Here is a 16763-nt window from a genome sequence, read left to right as displayed (position 1 = left end):
CGGAGAGCGAACAGGTCCTCATGAGTCTACAGGAGAAGAGACAGAGAGAGCTGTGGAACCTTCTCAAAGTAGCCTGCGTCAGTGCACCTCTTCCATCTTTGTCTTTACTTATAGGAACCTTTGACTGATATCCATGAAATGGGTTCACCACCTAATCCCTAACCCTTCTCTACTACGCGACTGGTTCTTTTTTTAGCAATTATCATTTTAGCCCAATTTAGTCTTTATATGCCGAATCCTAATTCCATGTAGGCAACCATTTCCTCCTCAGTGAGGAGTTTCACTGGGAGTATGTAATGCATGCAGGGAACACGCTGTAGGAGTCATTAAAGGGATATATATATATATTTTTTTTTTTAAAGATTTGGGTCATTTTATCGTCTACTCAGGCTTTTGGGAGCAACCCGGACAGTTTTTAAGTTGCTTGATTCAGTATTTCGATATTTGATATACATTTTATCAGACACGTCCTCTTCCTATACATACCCATTGTTGTAACTTCAAACTCCATTTTAACCATAATAGATTCATTGAAAACACATGTCCTTGTTTCTGGTGACATTCATCAGGAGGGCAGTATGAGTCAGGAGAACCAAGAAAGGGTGTTTTCGATTAATATAAACAAAAGTAGAAAAAAAGGAAAAACAAGTGAAATATCCCTTTAATGCAGCAACAAGGATGGCCCTCCCGGGCTTCCCATTTGTATTTGTTGTAACCATAGATAGAAAATAGCAGACCTACAAGCTATTCTTTTCCACAATGCGGCAATGTATGAACCAAGCTTTTCTCCCACAGAGCAAGGTGCGGAGCCCGGTGAGTGGGAGTCCTGATGGCATACGGACCCCATCCTCTGTGCCTCTTCTGCTGACCCCCAACCAGTCCCTGGTGGAGGAGAGCAGGACATTTGAGAGCCGACTCCAGAGCCTTCTGCATGACACCATCCAGGAGTCAGAGAACAACATGGAGGTAGGTACACTACACACACACACACAGTTGTTATTCTCTAGTTACATTTCCGCACTGATCATGCATAAATGGTGATCTGCAGAATGTAGATCAGGGCCACCTGTTGGTGTACAGTGGGGCCGGCAGTGGTTCAGGGTTAGAGTTGCCGTCTTAGAACACGGAGGGTTCCCGAAGGGTTCCCAGTTCAATCCCGGGCTCCCCCACTCCCCCAGGGTTAGTGTCGAAGAGTCCTTGAGAAAGACTCTGAACCCCTAGTTGCACCCGGTGAGCAGGTTGGTGCCTTGCATGGTTTCCTCTGCCATCGGTGTATGAATGTGTGTGTGATTGGGTGAATGTAATGCACAATCTCTGTATGGCGCTATACAAATGCATCATTTACCATTTACAGTACACAACAATGTTTCAGATACTACCGTCTGTGATCAAATGCACAACATTAAAACTCTTCCTCAACATTCATGCAAGCTCACTGATACAATTGTAACGCTCTCCGTCCATCTCTAGATGCTGAGAGAATGGACGTGGCTGAATGGAGGGCAGAGTTTCTCCAGCGATCTCTCCTGAATGTATCTTTGGCTTGGTGGCTCTGGCCTAAAACGCCCCACTCTACTGCCCCCTTGTGGATGTGATAGCAAACTGCTTTAAAATCCCCTGGTTGGGTTAAGTGATGTGGCTACTACTGAATCAGTGGTGGAAAAAAGTACTCACATTTTATACTTAAGTAAAAGTATAAGTAAAAGTCCGGAATTCATAATGTACTTGAGTAAAAGTACGAAAGTGTTGATATCAAAATGTACCTAAAGTACAAAAAGTACAAATTATTTTCAAATGTATACAAATATTTTGAAAATAGCAGATCTGCAAGCTCACAATGCAATATTTTTGAAAACAGCAGATCAGTGTGTCGCGAAATGATGAATGTCACTTCAATCAAATAAAGTGTTGGAGAGCGGTGTGACAATAATTACCAGAAAACAGCAGATTTTACATATATATTCACTCAGGACAGGTATTAATTTTAATAAAGCATTTACAAGCCATTTAAGGAATTAAATTGCACTGTTGCTTGGCCAAATTGCTTGGCCAGAAAACAAAACAAAAGAAAATAAAGAGTGACTTTTACAGAAATAATTTTGAACCATGCCACATTTTCTTTAATTTTGGCTGTCATGAATTGTAGTTTGATTCCTCACAGAAAATGCGATCTGTTGAAAAACAAAGAAATATATATATATTCCGAGCATTCCTATGTTCTAGACTGCACTGTATAAAGCTTAAAATACCATTTTTTTCACATTTAAATGTTATGTATATATTGGCACATTTTATGCTCATTCATGGAAAAAATTTAAAAGATTGAATATAGCAGCAAAGTGCTGATTCATTGGTTGAAGCCAACACATTGTATTTTAAGTTGAAACCTGCGACGAAGACTAAGGTAGACAGTTTTTTTAATCGGACAGACACTGCTGCTAATTTCAGCCAACACCCTTTTTTGGCAACTCCCTCCTCAGGTCCCTACTGTTCAATTTCAAATACATTTTACGGAAATGTTTCAGCAGTGTAATTAAACATGTCCACCTATGCGGGATCAAACAGAATTGGCTACTCTAAATTTAAAAAATAAAGAAATCCACCTAAATTGGTGATGTTTGTATAAACTAAATGATTCATGGCAAAATTTTGCGCCAGGCCATGATCCTGTTTGAAACTGATGGTGCCTTATACCGTAAATGGTGATTTAAAAATAATGTATACACTTTCAAATGTTTTAGAAAACATGTTCTGTGAGTTTTGTAATGATTTGACAAACATCTTTTATTTATAATGTGATTTGTGTTCTGTGGCCACACCCATATTTTTTTTCATTTGTAGCACCCCCTTGTTGTGGATTTAAAACTTCCAAGGCATGTTTCAGATTTATGTACAGTACTATACATATCCTGCAAGGCCATACAGTTGTTGACTTTGGTCTATGTATGTGCCAAGTCATGCCCCTTTGAAGTTCATTCATGAATATCTTCAAAACTAAAGTAAAAAAACGTGGTCAATTTTCCGCAGAGGTCAGACTTGCAGTACATTTTAGGAGATTTTGAAATGGAAAATCTAGGAATGGAAAAACCCTCTTGAGTCAGATTTCTTGAGGACTGGATTGTCATTTGAAAGAATAAAATAAAATCATTTGTGGTGTATATTTTAAACATTTACTGTATATGTTTATCTCTCAATGTTATTTATTGAGGAATTAAGCAAAAAATGGCACCTTTTCCTGATATTCATTCTGTGTGTAAATGTAGAATCTGTAAATATAAAACATCAGCAAATCCACAAAAATGATTTGTAAACTCAAAACGCATAAAACGGATCTGCAAATAAGTCCACAAATAAAAAGTCTGTGAAATGTTTGAATACAAATAACTGGCATTTGTTGGTCCCGTTTTTATTTGGGACTTTTGTGCCAGCATTGACTTGACGTGCACAGGTCCTTCTGTATCAACATGGCTTGGACCGGAGCCACGTCACTATAGTCTATATAAGAGGATCTGTGTGTTTCTGTCTGTCCATAATAAACTTACAATTTGCTGGACAGATCAGCACCAAAATTATTGTGCACACTATATATCTATCTATCCATCCATCCTCATTGACTGGCATTATAGACAGGCCACATGAGATTCATGTGAAGCCATTCTTTATTGGATCCAGCCCAAAGAGTGTGATCTTGTACAGGTTCGGTGCCAAAGGCCTTGTGTGCTGTTGAACACGGTGTCACAAATGGTGCAATCTTTTGTTTATGGGTGGCATGGGAGATCCCTGCTGTCCCAAGTTTCCACATTAGCTCAGAGGACTGTGTCACTGTGATGTGTTCTAAGCTTGTAGTAGGTATACAATGGAGCAGGCATTATAGTCTATACTCTATGTTTCCGACCAGAGGTGTCTCTCTCATTATTTGGGCATGACTGACGTCACATTTGATGATGCAAGCAGCTATAAAGCTGCTTCGTATCAGGCTTTTGGATTTATTTATTCACATTGTGGGATTGTTTCTGGTGATTTGATCAGTGTGATCCTGCCTCAGTCTGTGGCTGTGTCCCCTGCTACCCCCCTCCCTTCAGGTCAGTCTGTCAGCAGCAGCTGCAGCAGTACAAACCAGAGGACTACTACGTTTTCCCTTAGTGAGCGCATGCAGGAAGAGGGCCCACTTGAGGGGGAGACGCTGCCTGTAGTCCCCACCTGGGAGCCCATGCTGTGCAGCGAGGCAGAGGGGGGAAAGGTACCGCTCTTCTTGGACATCCTGCACAAGGAGGCCCAAAGCAGGAGCCCTAGTGACTCCCTCATGGTGGCTGTGCACCTCTTGATGATGGAGACAGGTTTTGTTCCTCAGGGCTCTGACATTAAGCCTGGTGAGATGCCCACTGGGTGGAGGAGGGAAGGTGGTGCATACAGAATACATTACAGTCATCCTCTCTGTGGGAACAGCCTCGCCATGGTTGTTGCTGTGTCCATGGGAACCATGCTTGATATCGATGCTGCTCTGAAGATTGAGACGGAGGACACTGTGTGCAAACTGTCTCTATGTCCATCCAGCTTTGTGACAGCGGAGTGGGCAGGCCCAAGTGCAGCCACAGTGTTTAAAGATCTGGGGAAGCTGTCACGGATATTCAAAGACCAGCTGGTGTTCCCTTTAATAGCCGCAGCCAGAGACGCCATGGCTCTCCCAACTGTGTTTGGGCTGGGTGCTCTTCCCCCAGAGGTTCTCCTGAGAATCCTGAGCCTGCTGGATGTTCCCTCACTGGTGGCGCTGTCCTCGGTTAGCAGACGCTTCCACAGCATTACGGCAGACAAGGAGCTGTGGAGACGCTTCGTCTACAAATTTGGAGAACGACATCTCCGTAGTAACTGGAAAAACTTAGACTGGAAAAGTATTTACATTGAACTTAAATCGGAATTTTACGAGTAATGATTGAGTACTACCCTTATTTATTTTTCTACCCTTATTTATTTTGCTAGTTTTGATTTTTGGCATCCATAGGTCCTCATATATATATAAAGATTTTGATGATGGAAAGACAGAACTCACTGTACACCAAAGTGTTTGACATTCTTTATTCCATGAATTCATTCAAATACGTTTTAGCTCCCAACTATTGACAACCATCCCTAACCGAAGCACAGCACAAAGTGGTTGCGGTAGTTTAAAAGGATACAGGACACAAAGAGAGACGAGACAAAGAGATGACAGAGAATTCCAGTGCCCTTAATTGGCCCTCAAAAAGATTCTTCACCACAGGACTAGATATTAAAATCGAGGTTTTTAGGCAGCAGAAGCTAGAGTTTAGAACAGGGTTGAACGCTGTGCTTTAATTCAGTCACTCCTCTCTGTTTTTCTGCTTAGTTCTTGTCCTTTAGTTGTGTCCTTTTACAATCACTGTAGCTACTTGTCAATGTGACAATAAAACTCCCTTTGTTTGGGAAGGCGCAGGAATTTAAACATGTAAGTACTTTTCCCTGACTTGTAGAGAACGTACAACAAACACGCCACAGCATAAACACACCAAACCTATCTTCCACCCTCATTATCCACAATCAAAACAATATGTGATCTGAGAGATGGAGATGGTCACAAAACCAAGCACAACGAAGGTAAAGAATAGAAGATGAGATAGGTAGCAGGATAAATATTAAATTACACCCTTCCACCAAGTAACACAATTCGCCTGGCCAGACTGGTAAAACGCTTTGCAATATTTGGAGGAGTTAACTGTTAACTAACCCTGTTCTGTTCCTATACTTTAATAAATAATTAGAAACAGGTATTGCTGTGTTATTTGTAAAATAAAAATAAAAGCAAATCATAACTACTGTCAGTAATTACTGTCCTGGAGGTCTTGGGTGGTGCTAAGAGGTTGTAGGGTTAAGGCCAAACAATGTGTGTGTGAGTGTGTGTGTCTGTGTAGCATTCATAAGGGAGACTTCTCAGGGTGATTCTGTGTGGTTGTTTGAGGTTTCCTCATATTTGGGCTCTTTACTTTTTCTTTTCTCCACCTTGCTGTCACCATGTCATCTTCCCTTGGGCCCTTATGCCTCCAGCTCAAAGCCCATGCCCACTTTGTGCCCGCCAGCGTTGAAGTTCTTTCCATCAATGAGAGCTGAGAGGGTAAGCTTCACACCTGCGGGGAAGCGTGTCAATCAGTTCCAGAAAGTAAGTGTACCGCTGTTGTGTAACAGAGCAATGTTTGCGATAAGGCCTTTCTGTGCTAACTCGGCTGAGGGCAAGCATCTCCCTGGGTTTCATTTTTTTTGGCAAAGCCCTTCAGCCGAACTAGCTCATCTTAAAGGGCCTACACCATGCTTTTAAAACTATATTTTTTGTATAAATATATGCTCAAAATTGAGTCTTAGACAGGTTTTAACCCTCAACAAACACTCTGACCATTCTTTTTGTTTGTTCTAGCTCTACTATAATGAGGCTCTCCAGCTGCAATACCAAAACGGCCTCTGTTTGCTCTAGTGGGGTTTTTCCAGAAAAAAAAGAAGTTTTTCCAGAAAAAAAAGAAGTTTTTTGAAAAAAAAGAAAAAAAAAAAGTTTTTGAAAAAAAAAAGTTTTTTGAAAAAAAAAAAGTTTTTGAAAAAAAAGTTTTCAAAAAAATTTTTTTTTGAAAAAAAAAAGTTTTTTAGAAAAAAAAAATTGAAAAAAAAATTTTTTTTTTTGACTGACAGTTTTTGAAAAAAAAAAAGTTTTGAAAAAAAAAATTTTTTTGAAAAAAAATTTTTTTTACTCTGAAAAAAAAAAACGGGAAACGCGTGTGACGTCACATGCGTCAACTCTCAGAACAGCACTGTTCTGAGAACCCGTGGAAAGCTTTTCATCTCTGTCTTCCCAAAACCAGAGAAAGACACAATGTACAGAAATAGGACTTTGTGAGGATAGAAGGTGCCAGTGGGACCCCAAAAAAAGGTTTTAAAATAGAAAAAGTGAAAATTCATGGTGTAGGTCCTTTAACAACATGAGCTTCCCTATCATCACAAACGTCACAAGAGTCACAAAAATGAGAGAGGGCGAGATCATTTAAAAATAGCAAATCTACAAATGTTCCATTTTCAGCAAAGATATTTAATGTAGAGGTAATAAATGTGCATTCCTAGTATAGATGCCTGGGGGGTTCTGGAGAACTACAGTAAATGTAAACAGTGGTTAGTAGAATTTGGTGATTAGAAGTTAAAACGAGTGAGAGCAGTGATGCACTTACCTGGCCTCAGGGTTTGTGTGTAACCAACGCCAACGAGGCAAGCATTATTGACTTTGGTCTGTGAGAAGCAGAGACATAAAATATTAAAATAATTAAGTATTTAATAACCGTTAAGACTCCCTAATCGGGAGATAAGCGACCGTGATTTTAGGGCAAAATGTGTAGGAGTAGTGTTCAAAAATGTGTTTGAAAAAATCGGCCTGATGGTGGTGCTATATGGGACAGCTCCATATTGATGACATGAGTGTAGACATACTGTGGACCGATTTGCGTGATTTAAGGGCAAAATCTATAGGGGCAGTATCCAAAAATGTGTTTTAAGAAATCGGCCTGAAGGTGGCGCTAAATGGGACAGATCCATGTTGATGACATGAGTGTAGACATACTGTGTACCGGTTTGCGTGATTTTAGGACAAAATGTGTAGGAGCAGTGTCCAAAAAAGTGTTTTAAAAAATCGCAAAAATGTACTTAATGTAAAGCAAAATAATAATATTTTTTTAACTCGGAAATTAAAACTCTTTACTGCGGTCATGGCTATTATATCCAGATACATTTGCGTCAATGCATTAATCAATATAAGTATACATAATGTGTTGTATAAGTCATTACACTTTAGCTCATTATAGCACATATATTGCAATTTCTTTCTTGTGACAGTGTCACTCGTCTCCGACCCCATGCTGAAACCAGTACTCACAGCCAGCGAGGTATCCTTATCTAGCTGGTATTTTGCTCCAATTCCAAAGCGCGTGTTGTTGCTACCGGCTGTCCACGCCAGGTTGATGGCGGTCTCCAGGTTGCCGTTCACCTTCTGGTAAATGGAGCCGCCAAACTCAGTGCCGTCATTACTGAAACACAGCACCACAACATGAGCACTAGCAGAGAGGAAACAATCCATGCGTCTGTGTCACTGGGGTTTATCCTGTTCATGATTCCCCTTACAATTTATAATTACAATTTAGGCATTGAGCAGACGCTCTTAATCCAGAGCGACTTACAATAAACAAGGACAGCACAAGGTAATATTATACATCAAATGCATAGAAATAGTGGTCTAAAAATTGAGGTAGACCAAGAATCTATTCACTAAAATCAATAAAACAAAACAATCAAAACATCAACATCAATCTGTACATCGAAGCTTATACCCCGTCACCACAACCCTACCCAACCTGCAGTAGTACCTCCATTAAGAGGAATGAAAAAGTACTGTTGTTGAAGTTAAATTGTTATACTGTGTGAGCAAAGCCATGGCCCGTGGCTCTGTACTAGATATAAGCCACGATTCATGGCTTCGCTCACAGCTTATGGGTGATATGGTCGTGCACATTGTCGCGCTCCGAAAATAGCAGATCTACAACAAGGTGATTGATTCCCCTGGTGCCGGTAATTCCTGGAGACAGGAGCATGCCCATCATCACCCCCCTTGAGCAGAGTTCCTCTGATTGATTGAATATTCAACAAAAATGGAGAACAGTACAACTATATATAGTCAATACAATAAAGAAATGTAGTACAGTACAAGTACAGTTAAACACCCTGCCTAAAAGGAGCATCCCAAAATAGTGAACAAAAACACTACAAATCCCATCATGCAACTCGGCCGCCAGCATCACAGTGCGAGAGCGTTCATTTTCCATTGACTCCTATTCTATGCTGTAACATAAAAACGGCAAGGTGCAAATAACGCAGAGGAGGCCGAGATCCACTCTTTTTCACCGCTACACTGGGCCATGATGGTCGGCCACAGTTATGATTATAGTTTCGCGACTGTTTGTATAAAAACTAAACTCCTTTCTGTAATCGTCATAGTACACACACATGCACACACACAAAGCTTCCGGGGCTCTTCAAAATAAATTGTAAGTGAATGGTGGCACTGAATATCCAAATAATTTGAGTTAGATGGCTTCCAATGTGTTAAAACACTATATGTACAGGGTAGGGGAAACAAGGGGTGGGCTAAGGTAAGGTAATCGCTCTTGCTCCATTCAACGCTTCTCTCTCCCTGAAGTCTGACGGTAGTACTCACACACTGGTGTGGAGCTGGAAATCTCCAGCCTTGTATCCCAGGGCGAAGTTGTTCTGGGCCAGCTTGGATTTAGCAGTGTCAAAGGCCATCTGGTAGCCAGCCAGCCAGCCCTCGTAGCCCAGCACGGCAGCTGCGTGGACCGTGGGACCGGCCATGTCGAAGTCAAGGTCACAGCCCACGTTGACGTAGTCACGCTTGTAGCCTGTCTTCAGCTTGGCGCTCTTCTTGCTGCCAAAATAATGTCAAGGGTGATGAAGGCGAGGGGGGCGGTATAAATCGAATCAAATCAAAGCGTGAATTAAATAATGTTCTAATTAATAATGGGATGCATCTGCCTTACCCAGTGTTGGGCACAAATGACGTGTCCAATGACAGCTTCAATCCACTAGCCAGCTATACACAGAGATAGCCCAAAAAAAAAGGAAGGAAAAAAAGGAAAACCCTTGGATGAATGTTTAAAAAGGCTTGGATAGATATGCTTCTTTTTCATTGATCTGCTAAGCTGGTTTCTGTAAAGTAATAATGCTATTATCTGAGAGGTCAATCAAGCTTTCTGGATAACAGACCGCTGTTCTGCCTCAGTATATGTTGCTATGGAAGCAGAAGCTTGTAAGCAAAATTTCATGTGAAATTACTGCTTTAGTTCGGAAGTAAAGCAGGATAATGTACAGTAAGATGGTCATCACTGGTCATTACTGGAAAATACACCTGTTGTGACATGTCACCCTTAAATAATGTAATAATGGGGGCGCCCACTGGCCTACTGGTCCAGGCACATACCACTTAGGCATTGCCACATAGGCATGGATGCCTGGCGGCGTTGCCGGTTCAATTCCCGATTCGGACGACCTTTACCACAAGTCACTCCTCATCTCTCCCCCCATTTCCTGTCAGTCTAACAGTCCTATCGAATAAAGCCCAAAAACAAATCTTTAAAAAAAGAAAAGAAAATGTAAAAATGCATGTATGTAATAATGAGCCGCTAACTATACTATACCTATCTCTTATGTCTAGTCTTAATCAATCTATTCTAAACCATATCCCATTACTCACCTGGTCCTCCATTGTGACTTCCGTGGTCAGTGTGTTGTCCGTGTTCCATTTCTGGTTGAAGCTGAGGCCCAGATCCTTCACTTTGTACTTGGTCTCCAGATGTCCGCCTGATTTCCCTGTATCTGTGTTGTTAGTGCCAGAGGTGTTAAACTCCTGAAAGAGGCAAAGAGAGAGGGACATTTTTTTGTAGTTTTATTTAGTGGTTAACTATAACATTATAAAAGCACACGGCAGGTAGGATAAATAAAGGTGAGAGAAAAAAGGAATAGAGGGGGAAAAAAAGATTTGAAAAACACTCTGCCAGCAACACTTCTACACATCTCCTCTGACACACAATCCCTCTCAAGTCTATGACTGGTCATTGTGGGGAGCTACAAGCACTAGCTAGTGTGGTAGCAATAGTGAGTCTTTTGAGAAACATAAGATTTGTGGAGAGTTGAGTGGGGAAGGAAACTACTTGAGGCAGAGGCGGGTAGAGGTAGAGCTGGTTTCTGAGTGTGTCTGAGGTCAATGCCAGAACCGTTTTTAGAAGCAGAGGATATTGTGTCAGCTGAAGGGACTAGTGCTGTATTTACTCAGAACGTCTACCTCACAGTCACACACACTCAAGCCACAATCACTATCGCTGCTTTACCTTTGAATGCACCTGTATTTAATCACACACTGGCACACAGAAAGATAAACGCACATTCTTACCATCTGACAGGAATGTCCAAAGAGAAAGCAGAAAAAGACAGAGAAAAGAGAGCATTAGAGAGAAGTTGAGAACTACAGATTTACATTGGCCATTTCATCTGCTTTCTGAGGGGAAATGAAGCAGAGACCAGAGGGAGGAAGATGCATGCAGCGAGTTTTGGCATTGATGTAAATACATTTACAGAGATTTTGAAAGCAGTGTATTGGGCAAATTTTGGGGTACTTCTTATGGCCTTTACCGTCATAAGAGTAATTAGACTGCCAGTTTGGAGGCAACTAAACATTTGATCAAATGCTTATTTTCCTCAGTGCTACAGCATACAGCCTGATGGCAAAGATGGTCAAACTGGTTGGACAGACACTCCTACTTGAGACTCCTGACTCTGTGTATTAGACATGCAGACGACAGTGGTCTCTAGAGAAAACAACAACATTTCGTTGTGTTCTCTTCTCATATTTTATCCTGCTTTCAGACAGGCATGCAACAATGGTTAAAACGATGTAGTGTGCATGCCATGTTGCTAGGTGGCTGTGTGTGAAGCAGGTCTGTTCCTCTTCCTATCACAGCTGTTGTTTACATATATCACCATGGCTATGTACATTTTGAGGATTCCCTGTAAATTGCCTGTTTAGTTGGAAACGTGAGGAGGAGCATTTTCAAAGATTTCACCCTGGGAGGAGGTTTTACCGAAAACGCTGTTCTCGTCTAAACGGCATATCTGACATTTTATTTTGGCATTTTCTTGTGGAAACGGCGTTGTGTGCACGGGCTCTTAGACTATGTCACGCAACAAACACATTTTGGCATGGCTATGATTCAGTGTCATCTGAGTCAGCCATCTGAACTATACCGTAGACTACTAGAGCACCAAGACACTTGAAGCTCAAAATGTTCATGCTTCCACTTTTGTACTTACAACTCCACTCTGGGACTTGGTCTTCACGTCCAGTTTCACAGCACCAAAGCCTGGAAAGAAAAAAAGATTTTCAAGTCTGCTGTAATTCTTGAACCATGTTGGGGGGAGGGAAGCCAGATGGGGAGGGTGATATTTGTCACTACACATAGTCCTATGGGCGGCACCTGTCAACAGGGCATGTTGGGCGGGAGGAGTGGGACGGAGGCGCTACATCCTCCCGGTGGGGCCTCCTTACTGGCAGGTGAGCCAATAGGTTACAACAGTGGTGACAACACAGAAATGTGTGTGTGGAGGAATTAATAAGCCTAATGACTAAAATTGTCTAAAAAGATGTAAGTCTAATGACTTACCATAGCCCTTGTTGAAGATGTCTTTGGCAGATTTGCCCAGGTCTGCGTATGTGGGTGGGACAGCCATTATGCCTGTGGAAACACGTTATTAGTTTCAAAATGTCTTGCTAACGAAAACATACAAATACACTGATACATCTCCACCTGTTTCAAGCTAGATAATGCATAATAATGTTGTAAAAGGCTTCTGGAAAATATGTAAAGCGGCACTAAAAACAAAAAAGCTGCAAAGGATCGAGATTTAAATTCACACAAGACACACTGCACTACAGAGCTCCGGTAACCACACAAACCACAGCACTTCATCACAGCAGCAGCATCTATGGTCTATGCAGACAAACAAAGCAATAGCATCTATCCTGGGGTTTCTGCCAGCATTTGCAGGCCAACAGATGGCCAAAGCTAAAAGCTGAAGCGGGATGTAAAGATGGCTGGGTCAATTTGCAAAAGCACTGACCCTCTCAAAGTGGCCTTACGGCTGACATAGGCGGCTGTGATATACAGCATCCATCCCCATCCCCCCTGCATTTAACCCTATTGATTCCATGGCCTCAGTCCATTAACAAGCAGCAGACGTTATTTAACATGATCCATTCTGGACAATGATACAGCATAGCCATCCAGCAAAGGAGTGTTAACACTAAACAGCATTGTAAACATACTGTAAAAAAAGACTAAAACTAAATTCAGGCCATAGTAATAGCGCTACAATATGTGTGCTGCAATCCTGGTGTATGTTGAAGGAGATTTGGTTAGTCAGCAGCTATAGCACCACTGCACACCGTCATCAGGGTCCCCTGGGTGTCACTTCACAGAGCTCCGTCAGTGTCAGTGTGTGTGTACGTGCGTGCCTGCGCATGCAAGCTAAAATCAAATTTCCTTTTATGTGTGGGTAGTTATACTTTTAAGGACACTTTCAGCTTTTTATCCTTCCTTTTAATCCATCTTATGATCACTTGGCATGACACTGACACTGCTCTTCTCCCCTGTCACTTCATCTCTCTTGGGGCTTGGGTAGAGAGAGATGGAGATGCAATCTCTCTAGGACAGTTGGCCCACAGCTCGATTCAAGGGACCCTGATGGCAGGTCCTCGCCTAGCTTTCTCTCTCTCTCTGGTCTCACCGGCTCCGTCCCGCAACTCACCGTGTTCCTTGGGCACGTGGTGCCTGCATGGAGTGCATGCCCCACACTGCTCTTTGTTCTCTGTCTGCTTGCCCTTTTCTGTACTCTCCTCCTGCCGCTGCACCTCGCTCTTCTCGCTTGTCTGTGCCATGATTTCTTGAGAAGAGGGACGTGCAAGAAGACATTCTTTGCTTGTGCATACACTGTTGTCACAACAACTGACTGTGAACACTACAGCACTGGCTCTCGTTGCGCTTTTCTAATTATCTGGGATGTATATGAATTAGCCACTTAAAGCCCTAGATACTTTCTGTATGAGAACATTTGGTCGAAAGTAGTCTAATTTATAACTTGTGTATACATCTGCCGCAGATGATCTGTGTCACTCACTGACAATAACTGATTTTCAAGTACATTTTCACCATACAGTACAAAGTATAAATTAAGCTTAATTTTGCACATTGTTCAGGATCTCAGCTTCAGATTCTCTAGTCAGAGATAGTCTCCTATCTATACAGGTGTAACTTTTGCAAACTATTGCATCATGATACATGATAGGGGACAGCAGTTAGTGAACACACTATGTACTTTGTGTGCTACAGGTACAAAATCGGATTGGTTGATACGGTGTATATGGCCCCTTTATGGCCCTTTATGTGCTCCTTCTGCAAGTGCACAGGCTGTTGACATAAAACACAATGCTTATAAGCTAAGCTTACCCAAGCTTTTAACCACTTTCAACATGTTTTTTCAAAAACCTTTGTAGATGAGCTTGTAGACAGGCTATTTGATAGTTGAAAGAGTTAAAAAGAGTAACAAAAACAAAAACTTGCATTGGTCCACAGGCCTTATTTTTTATTTATTAAAGAAAGTGGGTCTCTTTCTCGGTTACCGCTTGGCTGGTAAAGTAGAGCCCCGGATTGCTCCTATAATGATTTTTAAGAGTGCTCAGAAGTGGTGTAGATATTACTAACACAACAGGAGTCAGGCCCTCATGGCATGTCCTCTATGGCATATAGAGGGCATAATGGCCTGACTTGCACTAGGGCAGCATAGCGCCTATGCTGTCTTAGCACTGTTGTTCAGTTTCTGAGGGACTTTGCATCTGTCTGCTCACTCTGCTAGTGCTAGCTGATCCCAGCAGGCATTCTGCTGAGTTTGTGCAATTCATGGACAGTCTTTGTCAGTTGACCCCGCCCCCCCCCCCCTAAACACACACACACACACACACACACACACACACACACACACACACACACACACACACACACACACACACACACACACACACACACACACACACACACACACACACACACACACACACCTACAACCTGCCTCTTTCTTACCACCATCTTTTAATCTGTTTTTTAATGCTTTCAATCCTGCCACTCTTCCCTCCCTCCCCAAATCCTGCTCTAAATTTAGCCCAGGCGAATTTGACACTACATCACGTGACCACACGGTTTCAGAATGGGTGCCGGCTTGTCCCCATTGGGCTTTATTAAAACACCTTCACAGAGTAACATCCTGTATCCCAAACAAACAAGCAAAAAAAAGAGCTCCACATACATGCTAAGCAATCTCAGCAACACAAACTAAAGGCACCCCCAATGTGTTGAAGAGTGCAAACAGATGACAACACCAGGGCCACAGTGACTCCCATTACTCACCCAATCACAAGATAGGAAAGCAACTACCACATGAAGTATGCATTAAGAAGGAAAATGAAAGTGTGACAGTGAGATAAGATAAGGTCAAGAGCCATCAAGTGACACCATGATATGAATGTATAGGCTACCCTGAAATGTACAGTGCATTGGCAGACCCTACATATACTGTCTTGATCCCATATATTCTGAACCCCTGAACATGATATTCAAACAGGGCTTTTTAGGGGTTCATGGGGACAACACAGTCAGATACTACTGGGCCAAGATCTTGCTGCACATCAATAGAGATGAATTATTGTGATTTCAGTACTTTGGATAGCGACTACTGCCTATCCACAGAAACGGACCAGCACGAGAAAAGTGAAAGTGAAAACCCCTGACTTTCTCGCCGTCATTTCTTCGTTGACCTTGTCCTTCATAAATTAATAGCCGCTAATAATTATAACACCATAATCCAATATCGGCCGATTGCATCACAGGCAGTTTGCGTATTATTTGCGTTTGCCAAAAGATGACCAGACCACAACCCCATATACCGTCACCTTGTCATGTGGACTGTGGACTGCTTTTCCACAAAGAAAATGTAAAACAGCTTTTAATTTAACCAGATGAGATTTATGGCATCGAGGTGAACTTGTGAGAAAGGGCTATGGGATCGGGACAGCCAGATACTTCAATGGTTCGCAATGTTCATGCGTCAGTATTAGGCCTCTTGCTCTTTTGTCTAGTCGTGTGTCCAACAACATAAACGTATCTTCAAGAAAAAGCACATTTTCCCTGATAACCGTAGGTCCTACAAGTAAGTGTAAAGCAACGTCATAGGGGTATCAAAATATAATACATTTGGAACCGTTTTCTTTAGTCGCTCCAAATAGTTGATTTGGCATAGTAGTAAAAGTAAAAGAAGACAGGCCATGGTTTGAATCACAATTATGATTATTATTCAGTCTTTATCTACATTAATTATGATTGTTCCTTTACTGTTCCGTTATAACAGTGGAAAGTAACTGAGTAATTAAATGTACTCAAGTATTGTACACATTTGAGCATTACTTTTTGCAATTTAAGTAGGCCTAACTAGTATTTCTGCATTGCAGTATTGATACTTTTACTCAAGTAAAAAGTAAAGAGTACTTTTTCCACCATTGCTGCAGATTGTCCTAGCCTACTCCCACCCTGTATGCCCTACCTCCTCCCATCTCATTACAAACACAGTGAGCAGGCCAGGGTCAACTCCTATGACTATGTCATTGTCATGCAGTTTAGAGCTCTATACGGATACACCTTTAGGAAATGTAATATGGCAAAAGTGTCATATTCCCTACCTTAATGAATGGACCGATTTCACAACCCTCTGCTCGTACTGTAGTCTGTGAGGCACACAGTGAAGGAGAAAGCAGACACACGGACTGCGCACGCGCAACGCAAATGCACGCCCGAGGGCGGGGCTGTTGTGCAACTGTCATTGGAATATATAGTCCACTCTGGATCCAATGTTTGTGTTGACAATAGGTTTTAATTGTTAGGTGACAAGGGATGCGTTTTTTTTATATACATATTGTACAAACTGAATGAATTAGTCCAGGTTAGTTGGATAGGCTACTTATGACCAGAGCCAATCTGCTTATGACTATTTCGAATCAAGGAATCAGTTAGTCAATGATCCATCGAGTATCATGTGCCAATATCCCTTTAAAAATA

The 16763-nt window shown here is 41.8% G+C and overlaps 2 protein-coding genes across 4 annotated transcripts in view; one reads left to right on the top strand and one right to left on the bottom strand.

Annotated features, from left to right (window-relative positions):
* Positions 1-4062, top strand: part of ikbkb (inhibitor of nuclear factor kappa B kinase subunit beta) — a 23148-nt gene extending 19086 nt beyond the window's left edge. For both annotated transcript variants that reach the window (XM_080738362.1, XM_080738363.1), the window contains exons 19-21: positions 1-77; positions 796-966; positions 1471-4062. The exon at positions 1-77 is cut by the window's left edge and continues 71 nt beyond it. In XM_080738362.1, coding sequence (XP_080594488.1) covers positions 1-77; positions 796-966; positions 1471-1530 — 308 coding nt within the window. In that variant the 3' untranslated portion in view covers positions 1531-4062. The remainder of the gene's footprint in view (positions 78-795; positions 967-1470) is intronic.
* A 997-nt stretch (positions 4063-5059) lies between these two features.
* Positions 5060-16462, bottom strand: vdac3 (voltage-dependent anion channel 3). Of its 2 annotated transcripts, XM_080738284.1 has the most exons (10): positions 16388-16462; positions 13411-13545; positions 12267-12338; positions 11917-11966; positions 10304-10456; positions 9591-9643; positions 9251-9478; positions 7916-8066; positions 7218-7275; positions 5060-6137 (listed from the first exon to the last, which is right to left on the bottom strand). In XM_080738284.1, exons 2-10 carry the CDS (start codon positions 13538-13540, stop codon positions 6046-6048), a joined length of 987 nt encoding a protein of 328 aa, XP_080594410.1. In that variant the 5' UTR covers positions 13541-13545; positions 16388-16462; the 3' UTR covers positions 5060-6045. The 2 variants fall into 2 exon arrangements, with proteins under 2 accessions (XP_080594410.1, XP_080594411.1); XM_080738285.1 differs by lacking the exon at positions 13411-13545 and having other exon boundaries at positions 16388-16457.
* Between the last annotated feature and the right edge of the window lie 301 nt (positions 16463-16763).

Source organism: Nannobrachium achirus, assembly GCF_963921795.1.
Source record: "Nannobrachium achirus genome assembly, chromosome: 12".
Lineage (NCBI taxonomy): Eukaryota > Metazoa > Chordata > Actinopteri > Myctophiformes > Myctophidae > Nannobrachium > Nannobrachium achirus.
The sequence above is the reverse complement of the archived record's forward strand: the minus strand, read 5'-3'. Positions and strand labels throughout refer to the sequence as shown.

What these genes read in the sequence shown, in the direction of transcription:
- vdac3 (XM_080738284.1), bottom strand. Translation starts at nt 13,540, where the DNA reads ATGGCACAGACAAGCGAGAAGAGCGAGGTGCAGCGGCAGGAGGAGAGT. An exon ending in CCACGTGCCCAAGGAACACG is followed by an intron (nt 12,339 to 13,410) that starts GTGAGTTGCGGG and finishes GTGTTTCCACAG; the next exon opens with GCATAATGGCTGTCCCACCC. An exon ending in CCAAGTCCCAGAGTGGAGTT is followed by an intron (nt 10,457 to 11,916) that starts GTAAGTACAAAA and finishes TGCCTCTTTCAG; the next exon opens with GAGTTTAACACCTCTGGCAC.